The sequence below is a fragment of the Melospiza melodia genome, chromosome 9 (genome assembly GCF_035770615.1).
Source record: "Melospiza melodia melodia isolate bMelMel2 chromosome 9, bMelMel2.pri, whole genome shotgun sequence".
NCBI lineage: Eukaryota > Metazoa > Chordata > Aves > Passeriformes > Passerellidae > Melospiza > Melospiza melodia.
In genome coordinates, this window is record NC_086202.1 from 31,233,556 (window position 1) to 31,249,496 (window position 15,941).

Consider the following 15,941-nt stretch of genomic DNA (forward strand, 5'->3'; position numbering starts at 1 on the left):
GGCTGAGCCTGGAGCAAAGGAGGCTCAGGGGGCCCTTGTGGCTCTGCACAACTCCCTGCCAGGAGGGGACAGCCAGGGGGGGTCGGGCTGTGCTGCCAGGGAACAGGGACAGGACAAGGGGAAAGGGCCTCAGGCTGGGCCAGGGGAGGCTCAGCTGGGACAGCAGCAGCAATTTCTGCATGCAAAGGGTGCTCAGGCCTTGGCAGGGGCTGCCCAGGGAGCTTTGCAGTGCCCAGCCCTGCAGGTGTCCCAGGCAGGGCTGGAGGTGGCACTCAGTGCTCTGGGCTGGGCACAAGGTGGGCACTGGGCACGGCTGGGACTCCATGGGCTGGCAGGGATTTTCCAGCCTCAGGGATCCTGTATTTCATGAAAAATACTTGTTTATTAAATCTCAAATATGCTTGACTTCAGCTTTGGTGGTTAGTCCAGGACTGTATCTCTTGTAGGTCTTGGTAGTTGAGGACTACCAGAAATGTGGAAGATGGAGAGGGACTTTCTACAAGGGTCTGGAGGGACAAGACACAGGGAATGGCTTCCTACTGCCAGAGGGCAGTGCTGGATGGGATATTGGGAATTAGGAATTGTTCCCTGGCAGGGTGGGCAGGCCCTGGCACAGGGTGCCCAGAGCAGCTGTGGCTGCCCCTGGATCCCTGGCAGTGCCCAAGGCCAGGCTGGACTTTGGGGCTTGGAGCAGCCTGGGACAGTGCAAGGTGTCCCTGCCATGGCAGAGGTGGCACTGGATGGGCTTTAAGAATCTCTCCCAATCCAGTTCCAAGTCCAGCTCCCTTGTCCTGCATTAAAACCTCAATCTGGATTAAAAGTATTCTCTTGTGGGCAGCATATTTCTGTTTTCATCTTCCTTTATTTCCTCCTGTGCAAAATCCACCAGGATATTTTAAACATTCATTAAGTGAATATTTAAACTTCTGAAATCCTGTGCTGCTTTTTCCAGGCAACACAAAATTCCCCGTTAGGCAGATTGGTTTGGGTTTTATTGCCTGTGTTCCATGGACTGTATGGAATATCACCAGGCCTCAAATACTGCACAAGTGTTTTCATGTGTAAATTTTTACAGTGATGTTTCTTTTCCTGTGTCTTATCAATCCAATCAGTGTTTGGGCTGGTGCATGTTTAGAAATTATGCTTTTATGGCTCTCTCTTAGTAATAATTCGTTAGTTGTGCATACAGCAGGAGGGTTACAAAATCCCGTAGAGAGCCAGCAAAGCTTTTTAAGTATTCCCAAATTATCAAATCTGAAGGTCTGCAAAACATTAGGGTGAGTAACAATGCAAACGTAGCTGCTTTAAATTTGCCCTTTAGACTTTGGAAAAATAAAATTCACTTTTTTCTTGTCCATTAAAATTTCTTATGCTGATGATGGAGAGCTTTATTTCTTTCTTATCCCCTTATTTATTTTCTAATGCACCCGGCTGGTCTTGACTGGTGTTTTAATTAACAACATTTGAGATTAATGCAATATTAAATGATCTCCACTGCATTAATTTGTAAATAAACCTCAGAGTTTATTACATGCCTGGGAGGCATTTATGGCTCCATGTTCTGCCAACCATTATTAATTAAAATATGCAAATGCTGTCATTTTTCTGGGAGCCTGCAGAACAAATGGGGCTGTTAGCAGGGTCCAGTTATGTGCTGAACAAGTAGCTAACATGGAATTGTTGTGTCCAATTTATGGAATCACTCTGTGCCATTGATCTGGAAAAAATCAGGAATAAGTTGCTCTTCTCCCTTGCCTTGGGGGGTTTTCTTCTGTACACAAGAACTTTGTGTTCTTTGCTTTTACAGGAGTTTTTAAAAGCAATGATTAAAAGCAGGAGTTTTTTAAACCAACTTTTCCCCTTTTTAAAAAAAGATTTTCTGTGGGGATAAGGAGAAAATCAAATCAATTACAGCTGGCCTGATTTTCTGGCTTTCTGAGAGCCCCTGACTTGCTATGAGAGAATGCAGACCATGATGATACCCCCTGAGACATCTTAATGTGAAGGGAGGGCAGGATGCCCTGCAGGGAAGGGAAAAGGAGGACAAAGGGCTAAAGACAGGAGCAGCCATGGGGTTCTGGTGATTCAGGAGCAAGGGCAGTCCCCAGAGATGCCAGCTCCTCCCATGGTCTGCCTCCCGTGCTCGCAGCGTTTCGTGTTCCTGGCTCACATCCTGACTGTTCATATCCTCAGGCCAAGGAGATCCAAATTCCACCCACACCTCCTGTCACTCGGTGCCACCTATGGAATTCGTAAACAGTTTTCCCAGTCTGTCATCGATGTTGTGGATGGGAATATTGATCAGTGCTGGGAGACCTGTACACATCCATGCAGAACTGAGTCAGTACTAGCACCACCCACTACTGCCTGGCTTTCATTTTGATGATGGGTTTAATTCTTGCTTAATCCCACCCTCCACTTGGAGACTGTTGTTGGAACTCCTTGGGAAAATATCCCACCAAGCAATAGGAAAAGCTTGCACCATGGCTCTCCTTTATTGAGCCATAGTTTCTGCCCTGTTCAGGAGACTTGTTGTCCTGTTGGAAAATCAGATTAAATTTTGCTTCAGTGTCCTTGTGTGCTGAAGAAATTCAGTTCTGTGTCATCCATCTTACAAATAATTTGAATGTTTGTGAGTTTCTGGGAATTGCACTCCACCTGCCTGGTGCATGTTTTCCTGGCTCATTCCTCCATGAAGGACAGACCTTGGGTTTGCCCTCCAGCATTTTAGTCCTCTGGGAGAGCCCAAAAAGAAAAAAAAATTTTTTTTTGGGGCCAATCTCTATGGCTTTGAGATTGCTTCAGCCCTTGTATACACCAGGATGGACTTTACCAGGCTTGAATTCCAGCAGCTGACTCAATGTCAGAAAAGATGCTCTGTTTATGAATATCATCTCTGCCTGACTCTTGCCCAGCTCTCAGCTGAAGTTTTGCCCCAATTAATTTATTTTGGAGCTGGAACAGGGGCAGTTTTACGTGTCTGCCCTTCTCAACAACATCCCTTCTGCTTTTTAAACCACTCCTCAGGTTCCTTCTGTAACTTAAACGTTTCTTTGTTGTCCTTTGTGTTCTCTCCTGTTTCTATTCCTGTTTTGCCTTGACTTCTGGCTGTGTCCCCATCCAGTTTTTCTTGCTCTTTCTTTGTGCTGATCCCTTCCATCTGACTTTGCCCCTCTTTTTTTATTTGGCTAAGCCAAGTTATTTTCTTACTGCATTCCCTGCTCTGCCTGCACATTTAAATGGCTTGTGCTTCTGTTCTTAATTTTGAAGGGTGTTTAAGTTGGTTTTTTTTTTTTTTTTTTTTTTTCTTGGGGTTTTATGTCAAAAACTGCTTTTTAGGTGATCAGCTCAAAGCTATGCAGCCTGAGATTGTGGCCCACAGAAATAACTTAACAGGAGGAAGGTGGGGGGTGTTGGCCTCTTCTCTTCTAGACCAGAGGAAATGGACTCAGGTGGCACCAGGAGAGGCATCAAAAATAATTTATTCAATTTTTGAAGGATTTTTTTTAAACCTAATAGGTGGAATATATTCATTTTGGTGCTGTTAATGTCTGTTCTTAAAGGCCTTACCCTGATCTTCAACCCCCAAAAAGCAAATTATTGGGGAGGGTGAGTGGGGTGAATGATTTGTACTTTATCCAGTTGCAGTTGGAACTCACTGGAGCATCAGCCAAAGACTGGGATTCTAATAAAATAACAGAAAGTGGGATCTTGATAGAAAATGGAAGTGAAGAATGGGAAGAAAGGAAACTGAAAGTTCAGTTTAATCAGTATGGAGCTGCAGAAAAATAGAAGTAAATTATTAAAGCCTGAATTTCATACTCATGCTGCTGGATGTAGCTGTAATTTGATAATTAGATAATTAATAATAATTAATACCAATTATTATCCTGCATCCAGGATATTGTCATTTCTGTGCAGCATAGGAATTCTGATGTGCTCCAGCTTTATCTTGAGTAGCCCATCAATAACCAGAGTTGCTTTAGAAACAGGGATTGGTGTCATCCCTGTGGGAAACTTTCCTAAAACTTAATTCCCCAGTTTCTGCATAGAAGGGAAGAGAGGAAACCTTTGCCACTGACTGAATTTTATCCTCGTTTTTCCTTCCCTAAGGCTTTCGATAGAGAGGGCGACCCCATCAAATACCTCATTCAGAATGGAGATCCTCAGCAAGTTTTTAATCTCTCTCAGAGGTAAGTGGGAAACTCTTGGAAAACAGGCTTGGAACTTGTCAGCCCAGGGAATGAGGAGCTGAGAGAAAAGGGTTGTGCTCAGACACCTTCAGCTGCTCCTTCCAGGGGCTGTCAGCCTTTAATGAGAGCTTTGTGAGCCAAAATCCACTCTGGGCTTTGTCACTGGCCACTGTTTATTTATTTAAAACACTTTGGGTAAGAGAAACTCACTGAGGTGGAAAGATTCCATTTAAAAGAGTGGCCAGGGATTAATTAAAACCCTTTTACCTGTCAGCTCCTGACTAATGGCAGGGACAATTTTTGCTTTAATTTCCTGACTTGTTATGGTTTAGCCTGTAGTGAAAAGCCTTTTGAGCATTGTTTAAGAACTGTATTTTCCTTAAATTGAATTCCAGCTTAAATAGAGTAAGAAAGAGAGGGTTTATTATGAAGTGCAAGCACCAGATTGGTCTGTGCCTGGCCCGCCACCCTTTATTTTACCTATTATTAGCCATTAATTATTTTTTGCAATCCAAAGTATCCTTTTCCTTGCAGGAGGCAGGGAGAGTGGTGAGCCAACTTCCCACAATAAATGATGGAACACAAGTAACCTGGGGCTTATTAATTCCTGGTGCAAAAGAATTCTAATTTGGTGTGAGGGAAAGATTGTGAACCTAAATACCCAAACCTCCTGAGACAGGTTGATGTTTTAATCCAGGATTATTCCTGTATCTGAGTGGGGAGCATTAGGAATTGGCTCGTGGCCTTTCTTGGCTTTCACTCACAGAAAGCCTTAAAGATCCTACAAAGAAGAGCTTTGTTGTCAGCAAGCTGATGGAGCTCAGGTGCTCATAGACCCTCTCCCAGGTGTCCTGCTAACGTGTCCTGCTGTTGTTTCATTGCCAGCTCTGGCCTGCTGGCCTTGGGAAAGCCGCTGGACAGAGAGAGCACCGACCGCTACATCCTCATCGTCACGGCCTCGGACGGCAGACCCGACGGGGTGAGTGTCCTGCTGGGGCCTTGGGAAGGCTGACCCAGAGCAGAATTAAAGAATAAAGCAGGGATTTATTAAAAGGATCTCCTCCACGGATGCACCTTGGGCAGCACAAGAGCCCAGCCAGGGCTGCACCCAAGGTGAACCAAAATGGGCACAAAATGGACACCCGGTCACGGTGTGTCTCACTTTTATAAGTTCTGCTCCATTTGCATATTGGAGTTCATTGTCCAATTACAGCTTTTGGTTATGCAGTCCCATCCTTCTTATTTTCTCTCTTCAGTCCATGTTGTTTCTGCTCTTGGGTCTAAAATTTGGATCAGTTGTCCTTGGTCCCCAGCTGGAGAAGGAATTGTTTTGTCTCCTTGCCAAATTCCAATAGCTTGCCATCCCTTAATATGAAGCTCAGATCCACACACTAAAGCAGCACAGAATCTGAAAAAATATAAAAGCTAAAACCTGAGGCATCCCTGGAGGGCTGGACAGCACTGGCCACCTCCATGTGGTCTGATTGTGTGTTTTCCATGGATCTTGACCAAACGTGTCTGAAATCTGGGAGTTTTCCTTTGGTTGGTGTGGGTGAAGCCTGTGTGTCTCTGCCTTGATCATGGACAAAGGGATTTTGCTGCTGCTTTGTGTTATTGTTTAACAGCCAAGGGTTTGTGGATTCACAGATGTTCATCTTCTGTTTCTTCTCTGTGCTATTCAACCCCTGCTCCTCTTCTTCCCTTCTCCCAGATGTGGAGGTTTTATTGGTGGTTTGTACTTTATCCAGCTCTTTTCCACAACTGACTGTCCAGCTCTTCAGAAAAATCTGGAAAAATCCCACTTCTCTTTCAAAAATAGCAATTTTTTTTGTCAAGAGCTATCTCCAGGTCTTCTATGTTTGCACCCATATGTGACCCCACAACCAGCCCCACCAACTGCTGCTCACACTTGTGTTTTATATAACGAAATGGTGATTTTTTTCCATTTTCCTATTACAAAATGTTAGACTATTTAAGGATATGTGTTTATTGATCAGGCAGAGGCAATGGAATTATTTTTCCTGAAAGTTTGCAGCTGGATTGTGCTGCTGTGAATGCAGCAGTTCTGCCATGGAATAATAGCACAGGTGGGGGAGAAATCTCTGTACATCTGATCTTCTGTATAAGGGCAGATCTCAAATAATATCAATAATAATTAATAAATAACAAGAATGGGCTGTTCTAGAAGGATTTGAGATTGAAACAGAGCTATGTCTGACACATTGCTGCAGAGTGATCATGAAAATTCTGAGATTTGGAGCTGTGCCCATCATGGCAGAAGAAAATTTCATTTATTTTTTTTTTCTCGTGCTCTTTTTAGCTTCTTCATCTTAGCCTTCTTACCTAGGATTTACTCAGAATTTACAAACACACCCAAAAATATCAAGGAAGCCTTTATACAATTTAGTGGCAACATGGAGTAATTATAACAGTCTCCACCTTTTCCATGAAAAACCTGGTTCCAGCTTTTGTGGGTTTGTTCTTCGTGAACTGCTCTCACAGCTGTGAGTTTGGTGGTTTTGATCTCAAACTCTCAGCTGGGAAATCTGAAGATGTAAATTAAAGACTTGCAAGTTGGTTCAGGCTGTGTTACGCTCCTGAAATACTCTCTGGGGTGTAAAAAAAAAGAGGACTGAAAAGCTCATTCCTTTTCCTTTCATCTAGAGAGAGATTCATTCGCTTTGCCCCGGGATTAAGTGGCCAGCAGATTAATTCTAACATTCTGAAGGTGATAGTTGGGGTTTTGAAAGGAAATCCTGTTAATCATGGCACAGTGCTTAGCAAAAAATAGTTGTATGTGAGCTGAGATATGGTGTTTGAAGCTCAGCTCTGGAAAAACCACCCAAAATACACCATGGAGGGCTCCTTTAGAGCTGTCCCTGGACTGAGCTGTTGGGCACCTCTTGAAGTTCTTGTTACTGGTTGTAACAACAAAATCCACTTTAAGAACTCTGCTATCTCATCTCCTCTCCTCCCTCAATCCCATTAGCAGGGGATGCCCAGGGAGCTTTGGAATCCCCATCCCTGGAGGTGGCACTCAGTGCTGTGAGGATCAGTCAAAGAGCAGATTTGATAATCTTGGAGATATTTTCCAGCCTTGTTGATTCCATGACTCTGTGATTTCATGCCAGATGTTTTGCCCTGGAATTTTGCAGCTTCAGGTGTGTGTGCATTGTTCTCAGGGTGAAACATGGGCACGCTCTGTAGCTTGAGCATGTTCCCTCTGCTTGGTTTGGGGTTTTTGTCACTGTCCTTCCCTGCCTGTAGCTGCTTTCTGCAGTTCATATTTTCTATCAGTGGTGGGGCACATTTCTTCTGAAGATTGTCCAGCAATAGGACTCAGTTGACCAAAGCTCCTGGTGCCAGCAGCTGGAAAGGGTTAAGAGCTGGGCTTGCCAGGATTGCAAAAAAGGCTGGACAAGCTCCTTGGCTTTCATTTTACAAACAAATGGATGAAACAAGGCAGCTCAACCAGGCCATTTAATCTCCAGGACTTTTCCATGCCAGGAAACAGTGGGTGTGACTGATTTGCCAGGCTTCCTTGTGTCTTTACAATTCCCTCGATTTGCAGCCCCTCTGGATGTGCTCCTGCTGTTTGACAGGCTTCTCCTGGAGGAGGGTCAGGACTCACTCCAAGTTCCTGGTTGGTACCATGCCAGAACCTTCTGAGGACACAAATCCTTGGTCCAAGTGGTGCCATTTCATGGAGCAGTTTTGCTTTTCAACTAGTTTTTAGCACTGTTTTAGCAACAGTGTCTTTCTAGGAAAAGAAAATATTTCTAAAATTACAAAACCACTGCTCCCCAAGCTCATTCACCTGCTGCTTGTCATCCAGCTCTGCTTTTTGTGAGCAGCTCCATTAGTGCCTACAGAAAACTGGTGATGTCACCAGATGCCTTGTTGCAGTTTGCCTAAAATCCCAAAATTAATTCCCCAGGCAGGTAAAATGTCATTTAAATCCCATTAACATATTTTAGCTGGTAACATATCCAACCTGATCCCTTTCCATCCAACATGAAACCAGCTATTAGAGTCAAACCTACTCAAAGTCAGCTTTTGGGTTTTATTTCCCGTATTTGCTTGGAGTTTTTTTAAATTTGAAAGGCATTCAGAGGAAAAATACTTTACTGGTGTGGGGAGGGTTCTGTTGTAATTTTTGTGGGTTTTTTTCAGTGAGATGTGATGGCTTGACCTTGTTCTACCCCTGCCCTCCTCAGCTGCACAGGGAAGAAAAATACAAGCAAAGACTCAGGAGTCTTATAACCCCCCACTATCCAAATCTTGCCACACAAACCCAGCCCAGGAGAACATTCCTCCTCAATTGCACCATGAATAATTGGCATTTGTACATTTTTGCAGCTTGGTTTTGTAAACAGCAGTCATAGGATACCCAGATAAGTTCCAGTTGCACAGGGGGTGTCAGGAGCTGATGTTCCTCAGGACTGACAATTTAAATGTGGTTATTTAATCCATACCTTTCAAACATAAAGATGCCCAAAAAGCCCTCAGACAGTGGAGAAAAGGGAACATTTGTATTGGTCTTTCATACTCACCTGAGTAAGTTCAGCATTTGCAGTTTCACCCAGTGATATTGGTTCAGAAATTGAGGCCAGCACTCCAGAATTTCAATATCCACAATATTTCCCAGCCAAACTCTGTGTGAACAAAGATTTTTAGCCATTATGAGATGAAAGCAAAGGGGCAAAACTTCTGCTCATGAGTTTTTAAATATTAGCGTGTAAAATCCTGGAATACCTCAGCTGGGAAAGGTTGCTATGCTTGAAAATTGTTAATTATTTCAGGAAGAAATGTATCCCAGACTGCTTTGGAAGCTTTCTGTCTCAACATGATGACTGTCTTGTTCTCATAAAACCAGGGATGTTTTTCTCCATGAAACTAAGCAAGGCTCAAGTATCCCCAGCTCTGACAGCATCTTCCTTGGCCCAGGGAGACACATTAAAATGGATTTTTCTTCCCATTCTGGTGTCTCCAGGAGTTTGGAGAACAGCAGGACACCTCCCACATGAGCTTGTGGGTGCAGCAGCCCCAGCCTCACACTTGTGGGGAGCAGCATTTCCTCTGGATATGCCTTTCCCATAGTTCTGAATGTCCCAGAATCCTTAAAGTTGGAAAAGACCTCTGAGATCATCAAAGCCAACCATCAACCAGCTCCACCACTACCATGTCCTCAAGTGCCACATCCACACGTGTCTTGAACACTTCCAGGGATGAGGACTCCACCACTTCACGAGAAGCTGTTCCAGTATTTCCCAATGCTTTTGGTGAAGATATTTTCTTTAATATCCAAGCTAAACATCCCCTGGCACAACTCCAGGTCATTTGCTCTCATACTGGAGAAGACATATCTCTGTTTCTTTTCCAGTTCCTGGATTCTTCATCATGGACCTCCTTCCTCCACAGCTGCCACCAGGGCAGGCCAATACTCTGTGCCTGCCCTAAAATCCTGGAATTTAGGATAGGATACAATGTGATATTGTCTTTCCTTTTGATCCCTGATATTCTTTAGAGAAACCCCCATCATCATCATCAATGAAGTCTTTTGAGCTCATTTTTGCATTTGCAAAGTCTCTGGTCCCATACACCTGAATTTTTGGGGTTTTTTTAAGTTTTTTTGATTTTCTTGCCTGTTTTTCTATGTCATTGCTATTTAAGGTTTTTGGATTTTTTTTCTTGATCGTTTTTCTGTGTCATTACCAAAAGACCTTAGAGAGCTTTGACAAGAGTGCTGTGGCATGGAGTAATTGAGGTTTCTCTTTTCTAAGCCTCAAGGCTGATTTAACTGATTTAGGTGGTGTGGTGACAGTCATGGTGACACCACTTGACTCTGGGGGACTGCTAATTCCATCAAAATTAATCCAGAGCCACTTATGCCCTCACCCAGCACCTTGGCTTTCCATGGAATGGGGTGGCCTGGCTGCCACCTTTCCATTACTTTTCCCTGGAATGCTCCTGATGGTTTAAAATGCTCAGCTGTGCTTCCCAAATCATTGTTGTTCTGAGTTATGACCTGGAGCATTAACAGGCTCGTGGGTTTTCCCTGGAAAAATGCGACCTGTCACTGTTAACAATCCGACACAACAAACAATTAAGGATGCATTAATTGAGCAGGCAGGAAAATGCTTTTATTTCCCAAGTAATGAGCTTTTAGTTGTGGATGGGCAAAGTGGCAGGTGAAGGAGAAACCACATCCCAAGCTCAATTTGTGTTCACAAATTGGGGTGTGTTCGGATGCAATTCCAAAGCAAGAATTCCTGTCTTCACCTTTCAGAGGGAGAAATTTGAAATAAATACATGTGGCTTTTGTCAGAAGAAAGATAATGCTATATATTTGTCAAGATGTTCCTTAAATGTCCATGATTTTCTCTTCCTTTCCACATGAAAATGAAGAGAAAATCATGGACATATTTTCTGTTCATATACTCATATTTTCTGTTCTCTTTTGTGATGTATGAGGTTTTCATTTTAGGAGCTTTCCCTTTGGGCTTTATTTTGGAGTTTTGACAGTTTTTCTCTTTGTCTGGTCTCCAGCTTATTGGGATTTTTTCTCATTAGTGTAATTATTGACAAGCTACAGAATTACACTTCCCTTCCCCTCAGGGTCTTCTCTCCAAAATTTCTTTGCAGTCCAGCTGGCAATTTCCTCTTTATAGATAGGAGGGGGTTGGGAGATATTTCTTTTAAACTTCTCATGGAAGGAAAGAAGGTCTGAAAATGGAATCATAGAATTGTTAATTCTGTCCCCACTCAGATATGGTTTTCTTGAGATGAATATCAATAAATCCTGATATGGAGATCAGCAGAATTATTTACCATTTCTTTTTTGATCAAATAAAGGCTTTGCCTCCATTTGTATTATTTGCAAACTGCTTATCTCTGAACTTGACAGGTTTGTCTAAGAGTTTGTCCAAATTAATAAACTTGCTCAACATCAGAGCCAAGAATGTTTCCTCTCCAAGGCACAGAATGCTCTCATCAATTCCCAACTTCAATTTAAATGACAGAATACAAATAAAATAAAAACAAAGTGGAATTTCCTTCAGATTTATCATCCATAACATTCATCAGGGCCTGGCATCCTTAGGACTTGTGCAGATGATGTAAATTTTACAATTATTGCTTAGGGAAGAATTATCTATGTAAGAAATATTTGAGAGCCCCTAAGAAAGATTTAAACTGCTGCTCTGGATCTTTTATTTATGTTCATTATAAAAGAGAAGTTAGCAGGGTTTCTCCAGTAATGAATAGGAAATGCCTGATATGAGGCTGAGATGGCTTTTTCCCTGGTTAAATTTCCAGGAGTAGCTTTAGGATTCCTTCCCAAACTGTGCTTGATGATTCTGTAAAAATGAGGTAGAAAAGCCTCATTTTTAACCAGGCTAAGAAGTTTTCAAACTTTCCTGTGCTGGATTTGCATGAAGACTAGCCTTGGAAAACCGGTTGTGAATTAGGTGTATCTCATTATTTTAGGGAACCAATTCTTTAAAGAATTTTGGGGGTATTTAAATATTTGTGAAGACCTTTTTATGTTGTTTCTGTGCCTCTTTTAGCATCCTCTAAAAACCTCTGAGACTTTTTATAATTGTTTAGGAAATTTGTGCATTCATTTTCCAGGAAAGATGGAGAGAGACTCTTTACAAGGACCTGGACAGAGGGAATGGTTTCCCAGTGCCAGAGGGCAGGGCTGGATGGGATAGTGGGAATTAGGAATTGTTCCCTGGCAGGGTGGGCAGGCCCTGGCACAGGGTGCCCAGAGCAGCTGTGGCTGCCCCTGGATCCCTGGCAGTGCCCAAGGCCAGGCTGGACTTTGGGGCTGGGAGCAGCCTGGGACAGTGGAAGGTGTCCCTGCTCATGGTGGGGGTGGGAATGGATGGGATTTAAGGATCCCTTCCAACATAAATTGTGATTCCATGATTTTTATGTGACCTCAAAGCCCATCCAATGCCACCCCTGCCATGAGCAGGGACACCTTCCACTGTCCCAGGTTGCTCCCAATGTCCAGCCTGGCCTTGGGCACTGCCAGGGATCCAGGGGCAGCCACAGCTGCTCTGGGCACCCTATGCCAGGGTCTCCACATTTTTCCATATGTTCTGATCCAGTGCCAGGCTGAAAAGAGGCTCTGGTTTATCCCTGAACACAGGCAGTGATTATTTAGTCTGGGATTTTAGTGTCTGGTGACTTTTCCGTGATTCCCAGCAGGGCTGATGAAGTTGTTCCCAACCCTGCTCTGTGCTGCAGTTCTGGAGAAGCCCCTGAAATTCATTCTGGTTGTCAAATAAGGGCTTTTTTCAGAACAGCACATCAATATGAGGTTGGAGCTTCAACAAATCTTTGGAGCCATCTAATGGGGATGTAAAAACGTTGGTTTTGGTCAATTATCTTTGATCCAGGCACTTTCTGCTGTTAATGAGAGAAGTGCTGCCCTCTAAGATACACAGGTGAGTCTCACTTCATGGTAAAGGTGGGCATTGCTGAGACATCAGTGAGATAACAAATGTTTCCTGTCTTTGGGTGAAATAGGGAGATTTTGAAGTATTTTTCTCTGAGTCTGTTACTGATTTTAAGGAAGAGAGCCCAGGGGGTTGCTGCTAACCCAGAGTCTGCTTTGAATGCCCCTTGTGATTTCACCCACTGTTGGTCATTTGCTAAATTGTGATTATAAAAAAAAGGAAGATTATTTGAAATATTGGTCTTATTACAGTGATTTCTGAATTCATACACATCTGATAATTTTCTAAACTATGATTTATATAAAAACAGGGTTTACTTGAAATATTTGTCTTCTTGCACAATCTTATTTTAACAAACACAAGTTTAGGGAGAGGAGCATTTGATAAAATTTCCTAAACTAATTCTAGTATTTGGCATCACAGTAAGGTGGTTTTTCCTTGGAAAATATTATTTCTTTGCAAAAATCTTGCCTTTTAAATTCAGGAGTGAATATTTAAATATGACAAGTGGAGCACTGACCTGGGTGTGTTGGCTGACAGGGTGCTCAAGATGAGTAAAGAATGGCCAGGAATGTGAAAGACACTGAAAATTCTTAGTCAAGAATTTGGGAAAAAATCCCAAGCATTTCTTTTCCTTCCTCCGTTTTTCCTTATAAAATCCTCTCAAGGAGACAAAATGCTGCAGATGATCAACCACAGCCCATGAAAATTGTCTGGAATAAAAAGAAATCTTTTCCTAATGGGAATTTCTGCCTTAAGCCATTGTTATTTAACACCATGTTGCCTCAGTTTATTAAATGTGAGGGTGTTTATTTCCCGGAATTTCATGGAGCTGAGTTACCTTTGGAAAAGCTGATTTACATTCAGTGTGCATCACAGCAGAGCAAACATTCTGGAGTGGCTTTTGCCTGGACAAAAAGGCAGAAAGTTCATTTTCCTTTTAGAAATGGGAATGGCAGTTTCAGGAACAATTAGCAAATAACTGGGGCTCAGTAAACAGAAGGTCCCAGCCTGGTAGCACCTTGTGCTGTCTTGGTTCAAAATCCTCTGAATTTTTGAATTTTTTAAGTGGTGAGGAGTTATTTTATACAGATGTTGGGAGCTTTTCGGACGCTGAAAGCACATCAGCTGGATCTGGGAAGGGCTGATTCCAACAACAACAGAGCACCAGAAGATGCAGGTCTCCATTCAGACTTTTTGATTGGGGTTTTGTTTGGTTTTGGTTTTTAATTTGTTTCTCTATTTTGCTGGTTTTGGGTTTTTGTTAAGGGAAGATGGTTGCAGGTTTCCCTATGAAGCCTGTGAGGTGCCACCTTCAAACAGGTTTGTTCTTCCTAAAGCAAAGGGATTTCTTCTGGGGTCACATCTGCACAGTGTAATTCCTGTGAGTGTCCTGTTATAAACATGTCATGGAATCATGGAATTTGTATGGTTGGAAACAACCTACAAGGTCATCAAGTCCACCCTGTGACCAGGCGCCACCTTGTAACTAAACCACAACTGCTAAGTGCCACATCCTCTCACTTTTTAAACACTGCCAGCCATGGGGGCTCTGAACCTCCCTTTTTAAACCTATGCCAAGGCCTGAGCACCCTTTGCATGCAGAAATTGCTGCTGCTGTCCCAGCTGAGCCTCCCCTGGCCCAGCCTGAGGCCCTTTCCCCTTGTCCTGTCCCTGTTCCCTGGCAGCACAGCCCGACCCCCCCTGGCTGTCCCCTCCTGGCAGGGAGTTGTGCAGAGCCACAAGGGCCCCCTGAGCCTCCTTTGCTCCAGGCTCAGCCCCTTGCCAGCTCCCTCAGCCCCTCCTGGGGCTCCAGACCCTGCCCCAGCTCCATTCCCTGCCCTGGACATGCTCCAGGCCCCCCAAGAGGGCCCAAACTTCCCTCAGAGGAATTTGATGCAAAGCAGCAGAACATACAAAATTTAAGCTTTTAAGACACTGAGTTGGATTCATTGATTTAAAAATCAATATATTAAACACAATAATTTATTAAATACAACAGTGTGGGGTTTTAATCTGTAGCTCTCAGTCTATGGGAGCAGAGTAAAGGGATGTGACTCAAGTCCAGCACCTCTCCACCTTTTGGATTGGGAGAGAAAATTTCCATAGGTAGCACAGACATATTTTGTTGATGTTTTATGTAGGGGAATAGAATATAGGTAACTAAAGGTAGTAAAGAAAGTAATCTTACCCCCTAAAGAGTTGCAGCTGGGTTAATCATTAAGGATTAGGAGCGCGCCTGACTTTACCATGCCACAGCTGTAGCCAATAAGAAGAGTGTTATAAAAGAGTGGATTGGTTGGTTAAAAGGGGGACTGGAGTCAGTTGGCTGCTGTGAGGGCAAGGAAGAGTCAGTGCTTAGAGGAGCTGCCCACGAGAAACATAAGGGTGGTACGAAACTTTGGCAATATGGAACCCTTGCAATATTATGGCAATAGAACTCTTGCAATATAATGACAACAATTTTATATTAAATACAGTTAATTCTGCTGTTCCCACCTCCTGGGATGTTAAAATTTGGTTGTTAAATAGAATATCAGGATGGGGTGGGGGGAGGATGATGCAGGAGGATGATACAAGATGATTGTGCCACTTAGCTTAGTTAATCATCACTGTGGTGTAATTTTGATTGATAAATCACTAATTTTCTTTTCACATTCTGGCAAATTTTGGTATTTCCAGATTTTTCTCTCTACTCATAACAAACACTCCTTAAATCCTTAAAGTACTGTGTATAAAAACTAAAGTGTATAAAAATGAAAAGATAAGGGATATTTTTCATGCATCTCTAATGTATGAGTCAGTCTGGAGCTTGTTTTGTCTTCCAAAAATTCAAAATCAACTCTTGAAACGCTTCTCTTTTCACAAAAACGTGTTTAAAAAATTGATTATCTGTTTACCTGTGATTCTGCTCGATAAGAAACAACAGGGTTCTCACCTGGGAAGCTGCAAAATAAAGAGAATTTCTTCAAAATGTTCTTTTTCTGCCTAGACTTCGACTGCTACTGTCAATATAGTGGTGACAGATGTCAATGACAACGGACCAGTTTTTGACATGTTTCTCCCCAGAAACCTCTCTGTGCAGGAAGAGGAAGCCAATGCTTTTGTTGGTCAAGTAAGGGTAAGTCAATAAAATTGTGTATTTTATTATCCAAGCTGTCCAGATGATGAGGAAGGAGCACAAAATAATTGTGCCTCAGATAAAAACCCATCCAAATATCTTCAGCTGAAATGCAAACTCTCCATTTGTGGCTACAAAGTCACATTTGGGGACTTTAAA

General features: G+C 42.9%; 1 protein-coding gene across 3 annotated transcripts in view; it reads left to right on the top strand.

Annotated features, from left to right (window-relative positions):
- The window catches only part of PCDH15 (protocadherin related 15), a 642,661-nt gene that overhangs the window by 517,455 nt on the left and 109,265 nt on the right, over positions 1-15,941 (top strand). For all 3 annotated transcript variants that reach the window (XM_063164079.1, XM_063164078.1, XM_063164080.1), the window contains 3 exons: positions 4,114-4,193; positions 5,079-5,172; positions 15,654-15,782. In XM_063164079.1, the coding sequence (XP_063020149.1) occupies positions 4,114-4,193; positions 5,079-5,172; positions 15,654-15,782 (303 nt within the window). The remainder of the gene's footprint in view (positions 1-4,113; positions 4,194-5,078; positions 5,173-15,653; positions 15,783-15,941) is intronic.